Source organism: Bombyx mandarina, chromosome 10 (assembly GCF_030267445.1).
Source record: "Bombyx mandarina strain Sakado chromosome 10, ASM3026744v2".
Lineage (NCBI taxonomy): Eukaryota > Metazoa > Arthropoda > Insecta > Lepidoptera > Bombycidae > Bombyx > Bombyx mandarina.
Window position 1 is genome coordinate 2,370,099 of NC_143217.1, and position 22,472 is coordinate 2,392,570.

General features: G+C 38.7%; 1 protein-coding gene across 1 annotated transcript; it reads left to right on the plus strand.

The window, feature by feature from the left end:
* The first annotated feature begins 52 nt into the window (after positions 1-52).
* On the plus strand, positions 53-19,657 carry Hira (histone cell cycle regulator-like protein). Its single transcript, XM_028180366.2, has 20 exons — positions 53-211; positions 285-458; positions 842-1,003; positions 1,392-1,549; positions 2,246-2,354; positions 2,960-3,120; positions 4,525-4,693; positions 6,672-6,766; positions 7,268-7,447; positions 7,892-8,037; positions 9,689-9,853; positions 11,167-11,353; positions 12,145-12,247; positions 12,853-12,972; positions 14,027-14,173; positions 15,527-15,623; positions 16,423-16,551; positions 17,801-17,925; positions 18,002-18,093; positions 18,781-19,657. Exons 1-20 carry the CDS (start codon positions 175-177, stop codon positions 18,916-18,918), a joined length of 2,694 nt encoding a protein of 897 aa, XP_028036167.2. The 5' UTR covers positions 53-174; the 3' UTR covers positions 18,919-19,657.
* Positions 19,658-22,472: the final 2,815 nt, after the last annotated feature.

Sequence of the window (22,472 nt, forward strand, 5' to 3'; positions counted from 1 at the left end):
TATCTATGATATATATATAAGGCAGTATGGACTGAGACTCCCTTGCTTTTCCTAATAAGGAAAAATTGTAACAAAAAAATCTATGATATTGCAAGGCAAGCAAAATAAATAAAGTTCAATTCATAAAACTTTATCAATAATTTTACACTAAAATATTTGTAAAGTCTTAGCTAAATGAAGCTATTAAAACCCAGTTGGGTCAATCACGATGGTCTGTACATCAAAGATGGTAAAATCATTCAAAATCTCCGCAAAAATATTAAGCTATTTAAATTATTTTACAGACAAACCGATATTTTCTGTGGATATACATCCGACTGGAAAATATTTTGCGACCGGGGGACAAGGTGGATACTCGGGCAGAGTAGTTGTGTGGAACTTGAACCCGGTGCTATATGAATCCGTAGAATTAGACCCAAATGTTCCAAAAATAATTTGCCAAATGGACAACCACCTAGGTATGCACCGAAACGTGTATAAAAATGTATTTTATTCTAATATACACGGTTTTGTCATTCTCTGCCGTCGTTATTAACAAATGGTCGATGTCTACATTGGTCTGATAGCTGGTTTCACTAAATACTATAATTATACTGCTAAGATCGGCAGCTTATACCGGTCAGTCACTTTTTAATGCGACAACTTTCGCTGACCCCTTGTATGAAAAATATATATAAAAAATATATGTCCTATGTATTGACACAATTGAATTTTTAGTCTACATTATTGACAAAATATTTCAATAGATATTGAATACTGGCCTACTATAAAAGGCGCAGTTAAAAAAAATTTTTTTTTGTTCATCATAATCGTTAATTTTCTAATCTTATATTAATTACAGCATGTGTAAATAGTGTCCGTTGGAGTAATGGGGGTAAATACCTGGCTTCTGGAGGAGATGACAAATTGATTATGGTGTGGGGTATTAGTATGGCCCCTGGAGCACCTGGAAAGCACAAAGCTGAAACCTGGAGGTGTTTGTCTACTTTAAGAGGACATGCAGGTTTGTACAAAACAAATATATCTTAAAGTATAGTCTTGGAATTTTATTGCTGTTTTCAACATCATGTTGTCAAATATTTATATACATCTCATAATTATGAATTTTACAGAAATCCCTCTTTATGGATTCAAGTATGAAATAGATTTGATTTATAGGATTGTTGTACATGTTTTCTTACTAATCATGGAGAAATTTATTTTATCAGCACGAGATTTTCTTTGATGTTAATTTAATACCTTCATTTTGTGTTGCTGTTTATTTTATTTTGCGTATATATTAAATTATAAGCTGAAGCCTGTTCAACAATCAATTTTAAGGAATCATTAGTTTACAGTATCTTATCAAACCAGTCAATATACCCTCGCTGCTCATAAATTATTTACTTCAGGTGATGTCTTAGACCTAGCATGGTCGCCGTTAGACAAATGGCTGGCTAGCTGCAGCGTGGATAATACAATCATTATATGGAATGCTGAGAAATTTCCAGAAATGGTGTCAGTATTAAATGGTCACACTGGCTTAGTTAAGGGTGTTACATGGGATCCTGTAAGTGAAATTTAAGAATGATTCTCTGAATATAATATAATTCAGGCTTTAGCATTGTGCCTTATGGTGGGTGATGGCATTCAAATTGTGATTTTTATGGTTAATCACATCTAAATCCCAGAATAATTATTGTTTCATTAATAAATGGAATCTAATCTTTTACTGGTGGTAGGACCTCTTGTGAGTCCGCGCGGGTAGGTACCACCACCCTGCCTATTTCAGCCGTGAAGCAGTAATGAATTTCGGTTTGAAAGGTGGGGCAGCTGTTGTAACTATACTGAGACCTTAGTACTTATCTCAAGGTGGGTGGCGCATTTACGTTGTACATGTCTATGGTCTCCAGTAACCACTCAACACCAGGTGGGCTGTGAGCTCGTCCACCCATCTAAGCGATAAATAAAAAAATAATAATCTAAGAATGAAATTCAAGTTTATTTAAAAAGGTCATTCATGTTATACAAATGATTAAAACTTATTTCATTCAATCTGGAGTAAATTAGTTTCATGACAACCCAGCTAACAACTAAAATAGAAATAGGAATTATAAAAATAAACAGAAATATTTGAAATCAGAACTATATTAATGTTTAAGTTTTGTTCATAAAACATAATAGACTTTGTTCAAAAAGCTGGGACACAAGACTGATATACGGACTTAATTAATCCTAGAAATATTTACATGTAAAGTGAATTTAGGTTGGCAAATATTTGGCATCGCAATCTGATGACAAAACCCTGAGGCTATGGAAGACTACTGATTGGGCACAGGAGGCACTCATCACAAAACCATTTTATGAATGTGGGGGTATGTTCATCAAAACTTAACTTAAATAATTCTTCACTGTAAAAGCTTGGTACTTCTAATGGTTAAAGCTTAAATATCAAAATCCACATAGTCCCTACAGAAATTTAAAACCTGACATCCTTTGCAATTAAAACAGGGTTTTTACTTTAATGTAAGTTGTTGCCTCATCCTTACGGATCCATCAGATCCAATAACCTTTGTATTAGACGCTTTCAGCTCTAACACTAGGAGCAGGCTTAGAGACCCCGGTAACCGTAGTTGTCGAACTCGCTGAGTTTCGCCGAATCTTCTCAGCGGGTCGCGATTCCGATCCGGTAGCTGATTCATTCGCGAAGCAGCTGCTGTCAGCTGGCAGCTGTTAGCAAATCCCACCCCTCCTGGCTGAGCCTTTGTTTTTCCACCTGTCCTGGTGAAACTGACAAGGGCTCCAGTAATCCTTCAGTCATTAAAAAAAGTTGTTGCTAACAACAAGTAAAACCACCAAAAAAATGCAATTTCACAATATTATACTACAGACATACACACAAGAACATGAGACATTTTTATTTGTTATTACAGTCTTTAAATAATACAAATAAGTAATTGCAGTCATTTAATACTTACAGGCACAACCCACGTTCTTCGTCTTTCCTGGTCTCCGGACGGCCAGTACGTCTTGTCAGCCCACGCGATGAATCGTGGTGGTCCCACTGCGAGAGTCGTGGAGCGAGATGGCTGGAGATGTGATAAAGATTTCGTGGGTCACAGAAAAGCTGTAACTTGTGCTGTGAGTTGATTCCTTTTTTTTTTATTTATTGCTTGGATGAATGGACGAGCTCACAGCCCACCTGATGTTAAGTGGTTACTGGAACCCATAGACATCTACAACGTAAATGCGCCAACCACCTCGAGATATAAGTTCTAAGGTCTCAGTATAGTTACAACGGCTGCCCCACCCTTCAAACCGAAACGCATTACTGCTTCACGGCGGAAATAGGCGGGGTGGTGGTACCTACCCGTGTGGACTCCCAAGAGGTCCTACCACCAGTGAAAAATTCCTTTCTAAATGAATTCCTTCTAAATGACTAGGGGTATTGACAAAACTGTTATGGGTTATTTTGTTGCTCTGGGTAGATAAAATACCTCACAGCCAACCTGGTACAGTCTGACAATCAGAGGACATAAATTAGATACAAGGTGCTCTAGTATCACTGATTATGAAGTAGCTAATTAATTTGAAGTAAATACTTATGGTGATTATAATAGAAAGTCTGCATGTTATTACAAACACAGAGTCTCCATAAACAAAAGTTAAATAAATAAAAAACTAGATGATTATCAATAAACTTAGTATTACGTGTTATTATTTAATTATGAACTTCAGCACATGAGTTGGGTAACAAATCAGTTCAGTGCGTGTCTGTCTATACAACCCGCACTTAGCAATCCTTTTATTAAAAGGAGAACAAGTAACCTCACTAATACACTAACCTAACTCAATAGACACTCAAACAACATGTTTTTTTTTATCAACTGCTTAATGAAGCCACTACCTGTTTTAACATACATTAATATTGAACTGCATCTAAAATAAAAGATAGGTACTTATTATTTCAATAGAATTAGGTAACCACATAGCCGATCCTGCGGACCAAATTGTAAACAGTCGATGTCGCCCAAGGGTTCGGCGAGTAAATTAACCCTCAGACACAGCCCACTGAGTTTCTCGCCCGATCTTCTCAGCGGGTTTCGTTTCCTATCCAGCGGTAGATTCTGCGAAGCACGGCACGAAGCACGCATGACTGCTTCACGGCAGAAATAGGCGAGGTGGTGGTACCTACCCATGCGGGCTCACAAGAGGTCTTACCATCAGTATATATCTCAATATGAGCGGCGTTATCTTTGTGATCGATGTACAGTATCGTCACAATCGTCAATCACTATCTTCAATTAAAGGGAAATACCCCTCCACTGTTTATTTCTGCCGCGAAGTCGTCTTGCCTGAAGGACGTGTTTTTTTTTTATGGCTCCTGTAGGCAGACGAGCGCACGGCCCATCTGATGGTGAGTGGTTACCGTCGCCCATGGACTTCAGCAATGCCAGGGGCAGAGGCTTGAACTCCGACGACTTGGTCGGTCACATACCTTGGTTCCTTAAAGGAAATTCCCTGTAATTGTTGGTTCTTTAACAGCGCTTTAACAGCAACATCTTCGTGAGGGAAGGCAAGAAGTGCTGTTGTGCCGCCGTCGGGTCCCGAGACCGCGCGCTCAGCATCTGGCAGACGTCGCTGAAGAGGCCGCTGGTCGTCATACACGACCTGTTCAGTGACAGCGTCCTGGATATATCTTGGAGCTCCGATGGTGAGTTCTTTTTTTTTTAATACGCCTTTATTAGCTTCAGACGTATGTATGTTTGTAACGGAATCTTTGAGCATGATTTTGACCCCCTTCAAAATATCGGATTAACTCGAAATTTTGTATACTTATTAAGGACTGATGACAAATAAATAGTAAAAAAAGAAACAAAAAAAAATTCAACTAAAAATTAAAAATAAATAATAGTTTAAAAAAACTAACAAAATACGCCCTAATAGAAAGTCCAATTAAAAAAATAGAAAATAAATTTTAATAAATTTGAATTAAAAATAGTGTAAGAAAAAATGATTTTATTGTTAAAAAAGCGTGGAGTGCATGGTATCAGTAGTTATAAATATTTTATGAACAGATATGAGTAGAAGGGTTATTTTGATAATATCCTGAAAAGCATCCCACGCTTTTTTTTACAATAAAATCATTTTTTCTTAGACTATTTTCAATTCAAATTTATTAAAATTTATTTTAAATTTTTTAGTTGAATTTTCTATAAAAGCGTACTTTGTTAGTCTTTTTAAACTATGATTTATTTTTATTGCTTAAATGCGTGGACGAGCTGGTCCTTCTGATGTTGGGTGGGCTCCGGAACCCATAGACGTCGACATCGTAAATGCTACCTTAAGACAGGAACTTTAAGTCCAAGTTCCAAGTGTTCTACGATAAGTTTCCAGTATTTAAAGACAAAATAAAAAAATAAAATAAAAAACGCACCTTAACTTTAATCGTTAATAATTTGTTGTTTTATAACTGACTTGTTGTTACTTGATATTATATTGACATTTTTACTTTTCTTTTTGTTATGACATGACATTTATTAGACATCTATATATTAATACGTGAAGCAAAAACTTTGTATCCCTTTTTACGAAAATTGCGCGGACGGAGGAGTATGAAATCTTACACACTTATAGAGAATATAGAGAAGAAGTGCACAATGCTAATATTTTCTTAAAATAATGCATAAAAGATACATTGAATCAATAAAGAAAACATTACACACACTACATACCATGTATTTAACGCACACACGCATGCATACTATTTATTGTCAAACTTTTGTTCTTGACGTCTGTTGTCAAATTGAGAATAGATTAAATATTGTTTGTCTTTGTTAATATTTTTTAAAGTGTAGTCTTGGCGAAATTTGTGATTATAGAAGTATAAAATACAATCATAATAGTGTACAAACTTACAATTCCAATTAATTATAGTCGAATTTCGACTACTGCGGGACCTCTAATTCATATTAATACTGCAACAATTAATACTGTATTACTTGTTAAGTTTTAATTTCAAAATATGTTTTCATTAGGTATTCTTTTTTTTTATTATTGTATTCCATCTTCGAGCCGATGAATTGCCAATGTTATGTTTTATGCCATTATTCTCACAGGCATCAAGCCATAAATTAAATAGTTTAAATTATTTTCAATGTTAAATGTTTGTGATAGGGCAGTACTTTTTTAAATAAATAAGTCGCAGTTGTACAGTACCGCAGCCGCCCCTCCCTTCAAACCAGAACATATTGCTGAAAGGGGACTAACAAATATAGCGCTTTGCTTCTCTATACTGTGCTCTGATTCGCCATCTCAATACGAAACAAAACGGGCTATGTATGGTTCTGTCCCCACAACAACTAGCATCACTTGAAGCATATGTACTTACCTACTGCATACCTTATATTTTGGGCCCTAATTTAAATCTTCAGAACAATGACTGCTGTTCTGATTATTTATACCGCTAAGTCATCATGGGTTCTGGTTTGTAGGAAAATTCACCCGGCAAGTTCAGGCTTGCTCTCGCGGCCATGAAAGAATCATGTTGATACCGTAGAGTCGGTATGGGGAAGTTGAACTAAACGATGCAGTCGCAGCAAGGGAATATGTCTCTACCGCTCTAATTGCAGAATCAGATAGTAATATAATTCATAATAATATTTACTACTTTTAAATGTTTATTCTTTCAGGACTCAGCCTTTTAGCTTGTAGTTCGGATGGAACGGTCGCTTGCCTACAGTTTACGAACAAAGAAATCGGTACACCACTCACTCTGGAGGAGAAGGTATTTGCAACTTACATTATATTTCATATATTTCGGTATACCTGATATCTTTAAACGAGCAATTCTTGTATATAAATATATATGTATATATATAATCTGAATCTCGGAAACGGCGCTCCAACGATTTTCATAAAATTTAGTATACAGGGGATTTTGGGGGCGATAAATCGATCTAGCTACGATTTATTTTCATAAAATGTTGTTTTATTCGCGTTTTCAATAATCAACTTTACCAGTTCATATTTTTTTATTATTCTGCCGGTAAGATCGAAAAATATTATTCATATTTCATCATTTTATCAAAATGTTATTCGTTTTGAAGTATAATATCTAAAAAACACAATTTATAATAAAAAGATAATACCGAGCAAAGCTCGGTCATTAACTAGTTTCAATTAAAAGAATAGGCTGCGATGACAGAACAATAAAAATATGCAAAATCTCAGTAAAGCGCGACACAGCAGCGTTGCGGTAACAATCTAGTTTCGTCGGCGCTTACAGAACGCATTCTACGAGAAGATCTATGGTAAAGTTTTGGCGAACGAGTCCGGCGGCGATCTCTCGTCGAACTTACTGGTAGAGTGCCCGGAGATCCTGCTCGCCAGAGAGAAGCAGGAAGCCAAGAAGGAAGCTGCGGCAGCTGCTAAGGAAGATTCCACGCCGAAGAGCGAGAAATCACAAGCAAGTATTTAATTAAATATATAGAGGTCTACGGTATGACCTTGTTTCTATGATATCTGTTATATTAATCACCGGTCTGCTTAGTTTCAGGAGCCAATTTAATATGTATTTTTTTATTGCTTAGATGTGTGGACGAGCTCACAGCCCACCTGGAGTTAAGTGGTTACTGGAGCCCATAGACATCTACAACGTAAATGCGCCACCCACCTTGACATATAAGTTCTAAGGTCTCAAGTATAGTTACAACGGCTGCCCCAACCTTCAAGCCGAAACGCATTACTGCTTCACGGCAGAAATAGGCAGGGTGGTGGTACCTACCCGTACGGACTCACAAGAGGTCCTACCACCAGGTTAAATTAACTATTAATTTTAGAGTTAACGTCAAAAGAACGCGTACGTAGTTGTTACGACGCGTTTGTGTATAACTCGAGCGTGTGCCGGCAGAGCGCGCCACTGGCGAGGTCGTCGCCCGCGTCCCCCGGCCCGCCGCGCCCGCTGCGGCCCCTGGACCGACAGATCGAGACGCGCACGTCCGACGGGAAGAGACGCATCACGCCCGTCTTCATACCGCACTCGCAGCTCGACGCCAAGTACGTATACGTCCGCTTAAAGGATGAAGAACATGTGTTTCTAATGGGAAATTAATTAAACTAGTGGACCCTCAGTATCGAAATTCGACTGTAATTAATTGGAATTATAAGTTTGAACATTATTATGGTTCTATTGTCAAAGACTATTATACTTCGGTGTCACAGATACGCTTAAGACAAATATTTACTATAGCCAAACAATATTTAATCTATTTTTTTTTATGAGATTTTATGACCTGGTAACTGAGACCTTTAAGTCATGTCTTAATTTAATTTGTATTATTCATATTTTTATGAAAAATTATATTACGGAGTGAAATGAAATGAAGATGGTTAATTTGAGACACTAATCAACTGGGATGAAATTAAATGAAATTAATTGCGATGATATGGGATGAAATATAATCTCAGTAAAATGGTGGTCATTTACTAAGATTTTTTCAGTGGACTTTTTGGAGGATCCTGAGAAGTTACGTCCAGCGGCTTTGTTTCATTTTCCCACATTTAATAATAGTAGTTAATAAATAATTTAATAATAGTTAATAAACCACCATTATTACACATTTAAACCCGAAGAAACACTACATAGACAAAATAAAACAAATCACACAACTTCACTCCTCGCGTTCCCGCTAAAAAGTCATATTTAATCTTTTTTTTTTTTTAAGAGATTTTATGACCTGGTAACTGAGACCTTTAAGTCATGTCTTATTTTAATCTATATTCTTAATTTTATGAAAAATGATATTATGGAGTGAAATGAAATGAAGATGATTAATTTGAGACATTAATCAACTAGGATGAAATTAAATGAGATGATATGAGATGAAATCTAATCTCAGTAAAATGGTGGTCATGTACTAAGATTTTTCAGTGGACTTTTTGGAGGATCCCAAGAAGTTACGTCCAGCGGCTTTGTTTAATTTTCCCACATTTGTGCACTTTCACAGATATTAAACGGTTAATAAACCACCATTATTACACATTTAAACCCGAAGAAACACTAAATAGACAAAATAAAACAAATCACACAACTTCACTCCTCGCGTTCCCGCCAAAAAGTCCCATATTTAATCTATTCTCAATTTGACCACAGACTATAAGCAATAAGAAAAGTTTGACAATATACAAATAGTATGCATGTGTTGTGTGTTAAAGATGTGGTAGTGTGTGTAATGTTTTTTTGTTGTTGATTTAATGTAATTTTTAAGCGTAATTTAAAAAAATATTAACGTTCTGCACTCCTCTATATTCTCTAGAAGTGTGAGAAATTTCATACTCCTCCGTTTGCGCAATTTTCGTAAAAAGGAGCACAAAGTTTTTGCTTCACGTATCAATATATTATAGATTCATAATTATAACTCCAGACGGTAGGCAAGTGAGTGTAGTAACCGCCGACGTACTTTAAACTATAGCATGAAACATTGAGCTACCTTCAATTTTGTAAAATGAATGGAACATTTCGTCACAATGACAAACAGAAACAAGAATAGAGAGACTAAGAGACGATCAAATATATATACCTCTCTCTTTCTCTCTTGTGTCTCTACTCTATCGTATTTTCCATTACAAACTACTCAATGTACACGTCTTCTGCACTCCGTATTTGATGCGATAATTTGACGTCCAATGAATTCCTTTAAATCCGCAGTGAATCCCTCGGCTCTCAGCCCGGCGGCTCGGAGAACTGTTTCAGCACATCCTCGCAGAGCAAGTCCAGGATCCGGGTGGAAGTCCGGGACGATATCGTGATACACCCGAACGTCAGCAATCACTCCATGTCCGCGCTACAGAACAACTCTAGGACCTCAGATAAGTTGGTCACTTTTATATCCATACTAGTGAGGTCTCGCAGTAGCCTCGAGTGAGAACATACAACTCATTGGTAAGCAGCGGCTTGGCTCTGCCCCTGGCATTGCTGAAGTCCATGGGCGACGGTAACCACTCACCATCAGATGGGCCGTAAGCTCGTCTGCCACACAAGGGCAATAAATTTTTTATTAAATAAATAAACAGTCTAAAGATTGAAGAAAGCTTGTTTTTAATGATCGAAGACGTGTGGTGAGTTTTCAGTGCGTTTGAATTTACATGAATTCTGTTGTTCATAGACATTATATTAAAGGCAAACTAGAACATTAAAACAATTAGGCATATAGGATAGGCAAACTGGATATTAAAGGCGTAGTCAAGCTGACTATCATTAAGCTCCCTTTGAACCTGGTTTAAAGCAATATCGTTTTCGAAACTTTCGAAACACCTTTGTTTTTATCGGTCGAATGAGAACACTAATTTATTTTATTTTAGGGCAATAGTAGACTTTTTTAGAAAGGTTCCGGTCATCGTTCTCGTCGAACCCGTCACTTGCGACAAAGGGCTCGGCGAGTAAATTAACCCACAGATACAGCCCACTGAGTTTCTCGCCGGATCTTCTCTGTGGGTCGCGTTTCCGATCCGGTGGTAGATTCTGCGATGCACGGCTCTTGCTAGGGTTCGTGTTAGCAACGTCGTCAGGTTTGAGTCCCGTCAGCTCACCTACTAGTTAAGGTTACGCTGATATGGTCTCTCTAGCTAGACCAATCCGATTAGGTAGGAGAAAAAAAAATTTTTTTTGATTTAGTTTACTATGAGACATCTACACCAGCGGTCGGGGAACTTTTTTAATTATCACCCCAAAACATTTTTGTCTAAGTTGAAGAAGTTTTGTGTAAGAAGAAGTTGGCGAAGAACAAAAAAAAAACAAAATCGCTTCTTTTTAGCATCTTTCATATTAAAGCCCCCATAATAATTTTGAAAAAAAAACAATAACTAAAAATTTAATTTAAACATCATTTATTGAATTTATCAATGTAATACCTAGTGATACATAGTTGAGGAAAAAAATCTCATTCTCTCGCCGGGTGAATCCTATACATTTATGTGTTTGTGTCTTTATGGACTCATTTTTTCGTTTCGTTTCATTTCGTTTCATCGAGTTTGAAACCACAACGACTCTTACTCACAAAAGTTTCATTTTTACCCCCCAAAATTTCATTTTACCCCACTTGGGGTAATTTACCCCGGTTCCCCGAACGCTGCTCTACACAAAGCGGCCAAATGTGCAAGTTTCAGAAAGTTATAATCTTGTTTCAGCGGCCTAGACAGTCGGCTGCGCAAGCGCACAGCGTCGTCGCTGCCCGGGCCCCGCACCGACGAGCTGCTGCACAAGCGGCCGTGCCCCTCCCCCGCGCCCGCGCCCGCCGCCGCGCCGCTGCTGCCCGCGCCCGCGCTCGGCGTGGCCGGCCCCGTCGTCAGAGCCGCTGGGCCACTGAGGCTGCAGGTTATTCTTTTGAATACGGTAAATCTATCGGGAGGGAATAGAGACTAGAGGTAGAATAGGGACAAATCTGGGATGTCACAATACTTTTGTTGAGTTGTTAGATTTAACCTTGTCGAACTGAAAATTACTTGTATTTTGTGCTTAAATATATTAAACTTAATCATTAACAATTAAATAGGGCTAGCTCTATCGAAAAACTCTATTGTGCCCTTAAGCGACCGATTCAGCCCCCCCCCCCCCCCCCCCTGAGTGAATACAGACAAGTGATTTTTTTATAATTTGTTATGATTATTCTTTATTAAACCATATCTTTATTGCTTAGATGGGTGGACGAGCTCACAGCCCACCTGGTGTTAAGTGGTTACTGGAGCCCATAGACATCCACAACGTAAATGCGCCACCCACCTTGAGATACAAGTTCTAAAGTCTCATGTATAGTTACAACGGCTGCCCCGCCCTTCAAACCGAAACACATTACTGCTTCACGCCAGAAATAGGCAGGGTGGTGGTAACCACCCGCGCGGACTTAAAAGAGGTCCTACCACCAGTAATTTTGTGGATTTCATTTTTATTACACGATGTTATTCCTTCACCGTGGAAGTCAATCGTGAACATTTGTTGAGTACGTATTTCATTAGAAAAATTGATACCCGCCTGCGGGATTCCAATACCGGTGCATCGCTTCAACACGAATGCACCGGACGTCTTATCCGTTAGGCCACGACGACTTCATAATGCATTATAAATGAAAATTGAAACTACCGGAATCAATATTAATTATCTATTTTCAGGTGGTGAACAAAGCCTGCAACACGCATTTCGGCACCCTGTCCCGGCTGCAACTCATACCCAACAACTCCGCCTCGAATGATCCCGTTTGGGAAACTTATCTAGGTGAATATCAATATCACTCGTACACGCATCATACGAATCGAGATCCGGAGAAATAACAGTCCGTACTGTAACTGTCCGTAATCATTTATTACATAGACAAAAAACTGAGTCATTTGTTTTTGTCTCTGTAAGAAGAATATTTATCATGAGCGTAATTAAATTACTATCCGCAGAAAGATGTGTACTGGTAACAATAATTTAAAACTAACAAAATATATTAATTACTTGATACATGTTTTTAATTTTCTTGTAATCGACTGGTTTTATCTATTTTGAGATAAGAAATACTGATGTAGGGCATAACGATACAACTTGTTTGCAAAATCGCCTGTCCGTCGCAACCGTCAACGCATTAGGCCCAGTTGAAAGTGGTTTCCGTTAACCGCGTCCCCCGGCCCCCCAATGTCCCCCTCGGTCGGCAGTGTTCTTTGAGATGTAGGTCATAACGTTATAGTTTATTTGTAAAATCGTCTTAACCATTAACACATTAGGCCCAGTTGAAATTAGGGTCCGTTTACCGCGTCCCCCTCAGTGTCCCCCGGCCCCCTTAGTGTCCCCCTCGGTCGGTAGTGTGGCTGTAACCGACAGCGTCTGTTGGTGCGCAGGCTCCCCGGTGTGCTGCATCGCGTGCGACGCTCGCTGGGCGTGCGTGTCGTGCGCGGACGGCACGCTGCACGCGTGGCGCGTCTCGCGGACGCACGCCGCGCGGGCCCTGCCGCCATTGGGTGAGTGCAACGACAGCTGCGTTCCAGACACGGTATCGTATATAGGTGACGACAGAGATGGCGAGATGATCTAAAGCCGCACTCTCTCTCGCGCTGTTCTACAACTAATTTCTAATGCTGTGTGAAATACAAGCTGACCGGTTGAACACTTTACATAATCAAGGACATGAATTTATGGTCATATCAAATGTTTAAAAATAAAATTTAAAAAATACAACAGAGAAAACATTAGTTAAATTAATTTGCTAAAACTCGAAATTTGTGGACACCGCAGTGCTGAGGCGCCGCTCGGCGGGTGAGAGCGGGCTGCGTCTAATCAGCGCGCCGCGCTCAAACGATGCCGCGATCGTCGACCGGTGTAAACAAACAAATTCTGTTAATAAGCGCGCGCGACGCGAGTGCCACGCCTATTGTTTTGAGTAAATGATTAAAGATAAATTAGGCAAATATTAAGCACCAATTTTTTTTTGCTACTTCGAACGATAATCAATTTCTGAGCACTATATCAATATGTAAAGTGTTCAACCAGGCAGCCTGTATATGTGTTTATTTTACAGTGCAATTGTTGTTCTTTTACAAAATTAAACATTTCCATTTCACAACAGTCCATTTCAACAAGACACGTTTACGTAGTTGTGTTTTTTTTTAAGGGAGTTCATGACCTGGTAACTAAGACCTTTAAGTCATGTCTTATTTTAATTTATATTCATATTTTTATGAAAAATTATAAAATGAAATTAAATGTGATGAGATGATATGGGATGAAGTATAATCTCAGTAAAATGGTGGTCATTTACTGAAACTATTTCAATGGACTTTTTAGAAAATCCCGAGAAGTTACGTTCAGCAACTTTATTTCATTTTCCCACATTTGTGCACTTTCACAGATATCAAACAGATAATAAACCACTGTTATTACACATTTAAACCTGAAGAAACACTAATTAGACAAAATAAAACAAAACCACACAACTTCACTCCTCGCGTTCCTGCCAAAAAGTCCACGTAGTTGTGCGCTGGCGATGACGTAACCTTGGTCCGTGTCCGCCGACAGCGCTGCCGGCGGCGGCGGCGCGCCTCACGCTGTGTGGGGACACGCTGGCGGCGGTGACGGTGACGGCGGAGCTGGCCATCTGGGACCTGGCCGCCGCCGCCTGCCTCGTGCGACCGCTCTGCTTCAGATCCTTGCTGACTCCTGGAGGTGACTTACAAACACCAACATACTGTTTATTTATATATTTCACTAGCGACCCGTCCTCGCTTCGCTTCGGAAACTAATTTATTATTGATTTCTCCACTATTTAATGAATGTTATTATACATATAAACCTTCCTCTTCAATCACTCTATCTTCAATCTATTAAAAAAAATACAAAATGTGTGCAATTCACACGTGGTAGAAGTGAAACCTTCCAAAATTAAAATACAATTATCCTAAACGTCTTAAGTATATGTAAAATTTTGTCATTAGTAAATAATTGTAAGGTAGCGCCCTCTGTGAATTGATATTTTAATTTCACGTATAATCCTAAATTAAAATTCACTACAAGAGCTTTCATACACACGTTAGTATTAAAAAATCTCACAGATGGCGCTGTATTAAATAGTATGTATATTTCTGTCTCATTCTTTGCTGGCTTCATCCTACACATTTTTGTATTTATGTCTCTTACCTGTCGTTTTTTCCGTTGCATCCGGTTTGAAATCACAACGATTCTAAAAAAGTTTTCCCTTCAAAAACCGCAGCAAAATCCGTTGCGTAGTTTTAAAGATTTAAGCATACATAGTAATATAGGGACAGAAAAAGCGACTTTGTTTTATACTATGTAGTGATACCGTCGCTGTTAAACCAAAATCTGCTAACTGCAAAAACTATTTTGAATTAACGAGTAAAAACATTTTCGTATAAAATTTTATATGAAGGTGAATTTCTGCCGTGAAGCAGTAATGCGTTTCGGTTTGAAGATTGGGGCAGCCGTTGTAACTATACTTGAGATCTTAGAACTTATATCTCTCAAGGTGGGTGGCGCATTTACATTGTAGATGTCTATGGGCTCCAGTAACCACTTAACACCAGGAGGGCTGTGAGCTCGTCTACCCATAAAAAAATATTATTAAAGCTATAGACACATAACAGTTTTTCTTTATACGGTAGATAGGGCTGTGAACTATACGAAAAGGTAAAAAAGTAAAAATCTCAAAAAGTGCACATAGCAGATTTTGGATTGACAACGACGATATACTGCTTAGGATACCACAATCAATACTTAGTGTTTTCTTTGGTCATTCGCAAGCTGTGGACATAATTGGACCTATTTTTGCTGGCACTGTGGGTAGTTTTAAACTTAATCTAATATACGCATGTATAACTCAAACCACTTTTACGGTTTAATCTCGCATTTAATTCTGGTAAAAGTTTAATTCTCGTTGTCATTACATTATTTCCGTTCACTCCAACACCTCACGGTTTCCGTGGCTATGCATAACTGACGTGGATAATAGTTGTACCTAAATATATTTTAAATTCCTACAAAATAATATCAAAAAAATTTCAGCTACGGTAACGAATTGTTCTCTACTGGAGGACGGCAACCCTTTGATCTCATTAAGCAACGGGAAGACTTACATATACAGTCAGAAACTGTGCGCCTGGTGAGTTAATTGTAAAATTCATTTAGATTACAAATAAAATAAAAAATAGAACACACATAAGACAGCAATAAAATCTATATCTAATATAAAATTTGGACAAAAACTATATTTTGAAAATTGATTGATATAGGTACTTAAATCTGTTAAATAATTTAGGAATGTAATGAGAAAACAAAAATTTGTGGATATTATTAATTTGTTCAACTAAATAATCTCGTAGAGTATTACTATATAAGGAACAACTAGAGGACCCGACAGACGTTGTCCTGCATACACAAAATTAATGAAATGAATGAATGCATACATAAAAATTCATTAAAGTTGATCCAGCTGTTTAGTTGCAGTATAGATAAATAACCTAGATACCGACTGCAGCGCCATCTGTCGGGCTGATTTGTGAATCTAAAGCATCCAGGGCGCCACCCAAACTCATGCAAAAAAATCATTCAAATCAGTTCAGCCGCTTAGGAGGAGTTCAAGGACATACACACGTACAGTAGTATTATTACTTTTACATAAAGACTAGCTGTACCCGTCCGCTTCGCTGAGCATTTAAAATTAACATCCCCCACAAAGATTCTCATCATTAATGCCCCAGCAACTGGTCTAGGGAGTCCAACACTCATATAAATATTAGCCTATCCATTAAGTACATGTTTTTTCTACATAGATACCAAGTTTCAAGTCAATCGGATACATGATTCAGTAGTTATAACGGAACATCCGTAAAAACCACTGTAGATTTATATATTACTATAGATAGATATTAATATAGTACAGTGTGACGTCACGTGTACAGGGTGGTGTGGACGAACACGTGCGACCCGGTGTGGCGAGCCAGCGCGGGCGTGGCCGCCACCCGGCCCCCCCGCGCCGCCCCCCTGCTGTACCCGCGGCCCCGCACCGCGCGCCCCGCCCCCTCGCGCAGGTACGCACGCTACGCCACACGCCCTATACCTATCAAATACAGGGTGTGCAAAACTAAACTCCGACAAATTCCGTACATTTATTTATCGTATTGCATGACTGTTGCTGCACGCAGGGAATTGAATAGTTCATAAAATATATACTTTAAACTTTTATTAATAGGTACACAAAATATTATTTTAATAACCTAAAAGTACATGTTATTATCAGCAACATGCTTTGTCAAAAAGTACAATACTTACTTTCAGCTGCAAGCGTCGTCATACATTGACGTACATTGACTGTTGACATTACGAATAACAGTTTATAAGGTGACACTGTATGACACTGCATAATTCGAGTGTACGTTCCGACGTATACAAGTGAATAATACCGAGTGCAAATGCGCTAAACTGACTGAGTTACTCGCCGGCTCTACTCCGGTGGGTTGCGATTGCACTGCACTATACTTTTCGCGGCCAAAAATTATGTGCACCTTTCTTTAACTTGGTCTTAAGTCCAGTGCTTGGTCGAAATCTACTAATTTCACACACATCATTCGAGGTAAAGTCATTCATTCGATTAAACCAACCGTAAAGTGAACAAGTATTTCGCACTCGCCAAATAACTAGGTATGTTGGCCGCAAGGGGTGCTGATCCAATTCCATACATATTGACGATAGAGTAGTTGAAAAATTCGCACTGAGCACACAGAACTGCAAGTTAAGAAAAAATAAATAATAGTTTAAAAAAACTAACAAAATAAGCTTTTATAGAAAATTCGACTAAAAGATAGAAAATAAATTTTAATAAATTTGAATTTAAAATAGTGTAAGAAAAAATGATTTTATTGTAAAAAAGCGTGGGGTGCTTTTCAGGATATTATCAAAATAACCGTTCCACTCATATAACTGATTATAAAATACTTATAACTACTGATACCATGCACCATACGCTTTTTTTTACAATGAAATCACTTTTTCTTACACTATTTTTAATTCAAAATTATTTTTTATCTTTTAGTTGAATTTTCTATAAAGGCGTATTTTGTTAGATTTAAAAAAAAAAAATATTTATTTATTTCAATTTCAATTTTGTTTTAATATTGATTTGTCATTTGTCGGTCCTTATACCAAATATCGAGTTAACCCGACGTTTTAAAGAGGATCAAAATCATGTTCAAAGATTTCGTTACAAACATACATACGTCTGAATCTAATAAAAGCGTATTAAAAAGTATTCGATTATAAGATTGAGTGTTTTTGTGTCAGCGCGTACAGCGCGGAGGCGGCCCGCAGCTGGCTGGAGGCGCAGGTGGCGTCGTGTCTGCACCTGCGGCTGTCCAAGGACTACAGGCACTGGCTCACCGCGCTGTTCGCCCACCTCGTGCACCACGGTACGCGCGCCGACTCCGCGGGGACGGCGCCCTCCCGCTCCCCGCACAAACTGATGTCTGTGTTTCCTTGTGTCAGGCTCGGAGGAGCAGCTGAGAACGATACTAGACGACATGCTGGGACCGAGCCACTGCACCTCCGCGCCCAGCTGCTGGCAGGCGACCGTGCTGGTGAGTGACCCCCCCCCCCGCTCCACCGCTCCACCCGTGTCGTGTGTGGCACAACCGTTGTTGTCAATAGAGATGACGCATTACTGCTTCACGGCAGAAATAGACAGAGTGGTATTTAAACATATTGTTACGCGCGGGGGTTCGGAATAAATAAAAATTCTACCCAAGTATAAATTAAAACTGTATTTATAATTTAAAAACACTTAATGTACACTTTAACATGCTTAATTAACTTCTTCTGCTTCGCTTCGGTGATCTGTTCGCTGTTTCGCTTCGAGTAGTTCCGATTATTAACTGCCTTCGTGTCATATCTGCAACGCTTTTATAGTCGATACGACATCCCTAGATTTATCAAGTACATTCTGGACAAGTCGAGTAGCTTCGATGTGTATCTGACAATAGATGGCGTTATACCTCTCGATTTTACTAAGTGTACTACATTCGATATTCGTTTCTGCTATTCGGCAATAGCTGGCGTTATTCTTACCGGTGTAACAATATATTTTAACAATAGAGGCATTAAGTAGAATATTCGTGATTTCAATATTACGGATCAATAGCTCATGATAAAGATAAACAGATTTTAACTTTTTCCATTATCCATTTACAGAAAATTTGAGACATGCTACTCTGTTTAATTTACGATGAAACAAAAAGGCTGTATTATTTTGAAGATGCAACTTCCAGGGTATAAACAAGCACGACATGCTGGAGGAGATGCTGTCGCAGCTGGTGCAGCAGCTCCGCTGGCAGCGCCTGTACTCGGAGTACGCGGAGCAGCTCGGCGCCGTGCGGGCCCCCGCCGCGCTCCCCAACGGTCACTGACCCCGCGCCGCCGCCGCCGCCGCCGCCCACAGTGCGGGTAGGAACGTCGCGACTGGACAAATAGATATCACTAGATGATGACCGCCATCTTGTTGTGTCTTTAAAGCGGTTAGTTGCCCTCAATTAAGAAAAATTGTATTATTATTGGCCAATAAATGTCGGAAATAGTTGATTATTGAAAACACGAATAAAACAACATTTTCTGAGAATAAATCGTAGCTAGATCGATTTATTGCCCCCGAAAAATACCCTGTATACTAAATTTTATGAAAATCGTTGGAGCCGTTTCCGAGATTCAGATTATATATATACAAGAATTGCTCGTTTAAAGGTATAAGACTATAGTAGAATTACTAATAGTTTGAGTCATAAATAATCGGAGCGGTGAAGCGAATATTTCGCTCTCTCTTCCACTCACGAGCCTTATGGACGGGCATAGTGATGCGCATTATTGTTTTGATAAGCGTTATCGATAGTGTATTTAGTTTTGTTATTTTGTGGGCTAGTGATAAAAATGAATGTAAAAATCGAACACTTACACCACATGTCGCCGCAGCGAGTTAACGAGAACGCCAGAAATTAACACTTTGTTACTCTTCGGGATCTATTTTCATTTTAGTGAAATGTTATCAACACACTGTTGATAAAAACACGTGCAAATATTATTTTGAATGAATTCTGCCGTTTTGGTACAAAACAAAGAAGTAGCCATTGTGTCACTAAAGAAATTCAGAGAGCGAATGCATAACAACACATTTCTCTTCGACATTTGTACTATAATTTGCAGGTAGGTACTACAAATGACTCATAACATAACAATGTCTCACCACCCTTCGTATACCACCCCGCCGCCGTGTACCTGCCTTCGATGACCCATTTGTTTTTATCGATAATGGCGTTGCGTCCGCGCAACATGTTCACCGTCCTAGCCGAGCTATGTTTTATGACCCAAACTGCCGGACAAAATAATTTTACTATAGACATGTGCGTACTCTTTGTACTTTATAAATTAATGTAAGCTCGTTACGAATTACTCCGTTTCGGTATTATTAGGATCTCTCAATGTTTGTTTTTTTTACTTTTAAGTCTTACATTTCATACACTTTGGATGACGGCATTTTTTTGCGAATGCCAAAGTTCAAATTGTAAGGGATCATACAAAAACTATCAATATTTAAGAACAATATAGATTTTTCATTTAAGTAGCTATAAAAAGAACATTTTTCTTTGTATAAAAAATTGTACCAGACAAAATAATTACAGTACATTACATGCTGGAAAACAATATATTTTTTTGTACTGCTTTGTAAATTTTTTGTGATTTTATGTTCTTTATCCGAATTGAGACAAAAAAAAATTAACAAGACCATAAATTAAAACAGTAACGCCAACTTGAATAATAAGGTACATTCAAGGTGTATTAGAATTGTTCCTAAAAATGTCAATATTTTTTTGTTTTACTTAGCCGTCAATGGAACACAATTAAAAATGAGATGAGGCTCGGGGTCAACGATCTCTTTATATTACATTGCAGGCATATCAACTCTCAAAGTAAAAAATATTTATTTTATTTATATCACAATTATTTTTCATTACTTTTCCTTGTCGCACATGCTGAGCAGTACATATTGTTGGTAATTTTAACTTTGCACTGTATTCATTTCTTGATTGACTTCTATGAAGAAATCTATTTTAATAATTTATTTGCTGATTAAAACACACTAAGTTTATCTTGTCTTCAATACTCTGTAGAACTCTAGAACAATTAAATAAATATAAATAAATTTTATCGGTTTAATATTGAGGTTTACGTTGTCATTGTATTCTTTCTGATCTTTCGAATACTTTAGTTTCCGCGGTGACGGACGACTTGCCGTTTAAATATATATATATTCTTCTTCTCAATCGTGTCACTCTTGATGGACTGGTCGTGATCGTCATGTAGTGTTCTTCCCCTGATCGAGGGCATTCTTCTATCTCACTGGATATATATCTATTTATGGATTGGCGTGATCCGTTCACAATTATTTCGTTACCGTCGTAATTTCCTATAAACAATATGTCTATTATAACATTAGCATTTCTTTTTAAACAATAGTAAAACCGAATTAAACCGTAATAATAGTTATAATTGTGTATGTACATAATAATATGTCTTCGACTCACGAAAACCGAAGATAATTAATTAGGTGCTGTTCGTGAGTGGAATATTCTAGCATCGGATAAACTATATATTTCTAACAGTTAGAAATTATTGTGATCGTAAAAATGAATAACACTAAAGTGTATTGGTTCGTGACCGCTCTGTGTCGTAACGTAAGTGTGCCAACTGTTGTATTTCATAAATAAGTGTACATTTCTTTTGCACGTATTAAAGACTGTATATAATGAATATGAAATAAATTAAAAAAAAATTTGAATTTTGTGTTTTATTCTTTGTAACTTAAGAGCTCGTTTTGATTAGTCGCTGGGGTTGATTCAGTTGCGATTTGTTCCTACGGGCGACGGACCATCGAGGCGATCCGCCCGGTCCTCTCGAACTGGGTGAATCGCGACCGAGGACGTCTCACCTTCCGAGCGACGCAGGTGCTCACGGGACACGGCTGTTTCGGTCGCTACCTGCACCTCGTCGCCCGGAGGGAGCCGACGCCGAAGTGCCACCATTGCAGTGGCTGCAACGGGGACACGGCGGAGCACACGCTCGCGCACTGCCACGCTTTCGCGGAGTAGCGCCGTGACCTCGTAAAAATAGGACCGTCGTGTCCGCATTGTCGCCGTCGCAGTCGTCGCCAAACATACTGTGGAAGAGCAACCCGGTAGGTGGTGTATCGCGTTCCATCGTGGTTCTGGCCCAGCGGGGTATCTCGGACCACCAGCGGCATCGCCAGGGCGGTCTGGTAGGGCCATTGGTCGTCGACTATCGCCTCGACGATCCGTCGATCGGGCATATTAACCCGGCCCGCGGTCTGCTCCCAACACCTTGCAGATTGACGACGACGACATACCCCGCGCGTCCCCTAGGCGCGGGAACCTCGTAGGAGGTTCGGCCCTCTGCCCGAAAAAAAAGGTTGCGATTTGTTAGACGGTTCTATTTCAGAGAACGGCTTTCGAGGTGAGGGGCTATATTAAAACATTGACTTCATTGTTAATATATATTACAAATACTACACTATTACATATTTTACAATATTTTATGTTTATATAACCCTAGAGTGTTTCACTGTCCGCGTGTCTAGATGAGAAGTTGTCATAACAGAAGACAATTTCGTTTAGTATAACATTTAAATAAACGTTCCGATATTGTCTGTCTGTGAAAACTGTCACTTCACATGTGAAAAGTGTTGCCTGCCATTACACACATATTCAAACTCCAACACGAATGGAGTTCGCGGGTCGCGCAGCCAGCGGGGAATCTAACCATCGATATAAGTAGAGTTACTAGAGATATGGTACAGATTCGCGCACCCATCATGAGCCAGATCCGCAAAGCGATCAGTCTTTCCGGTTTAAAGGGTAGGACAGTTTTACAGTAATATTGAGAGTCATATCCTCAC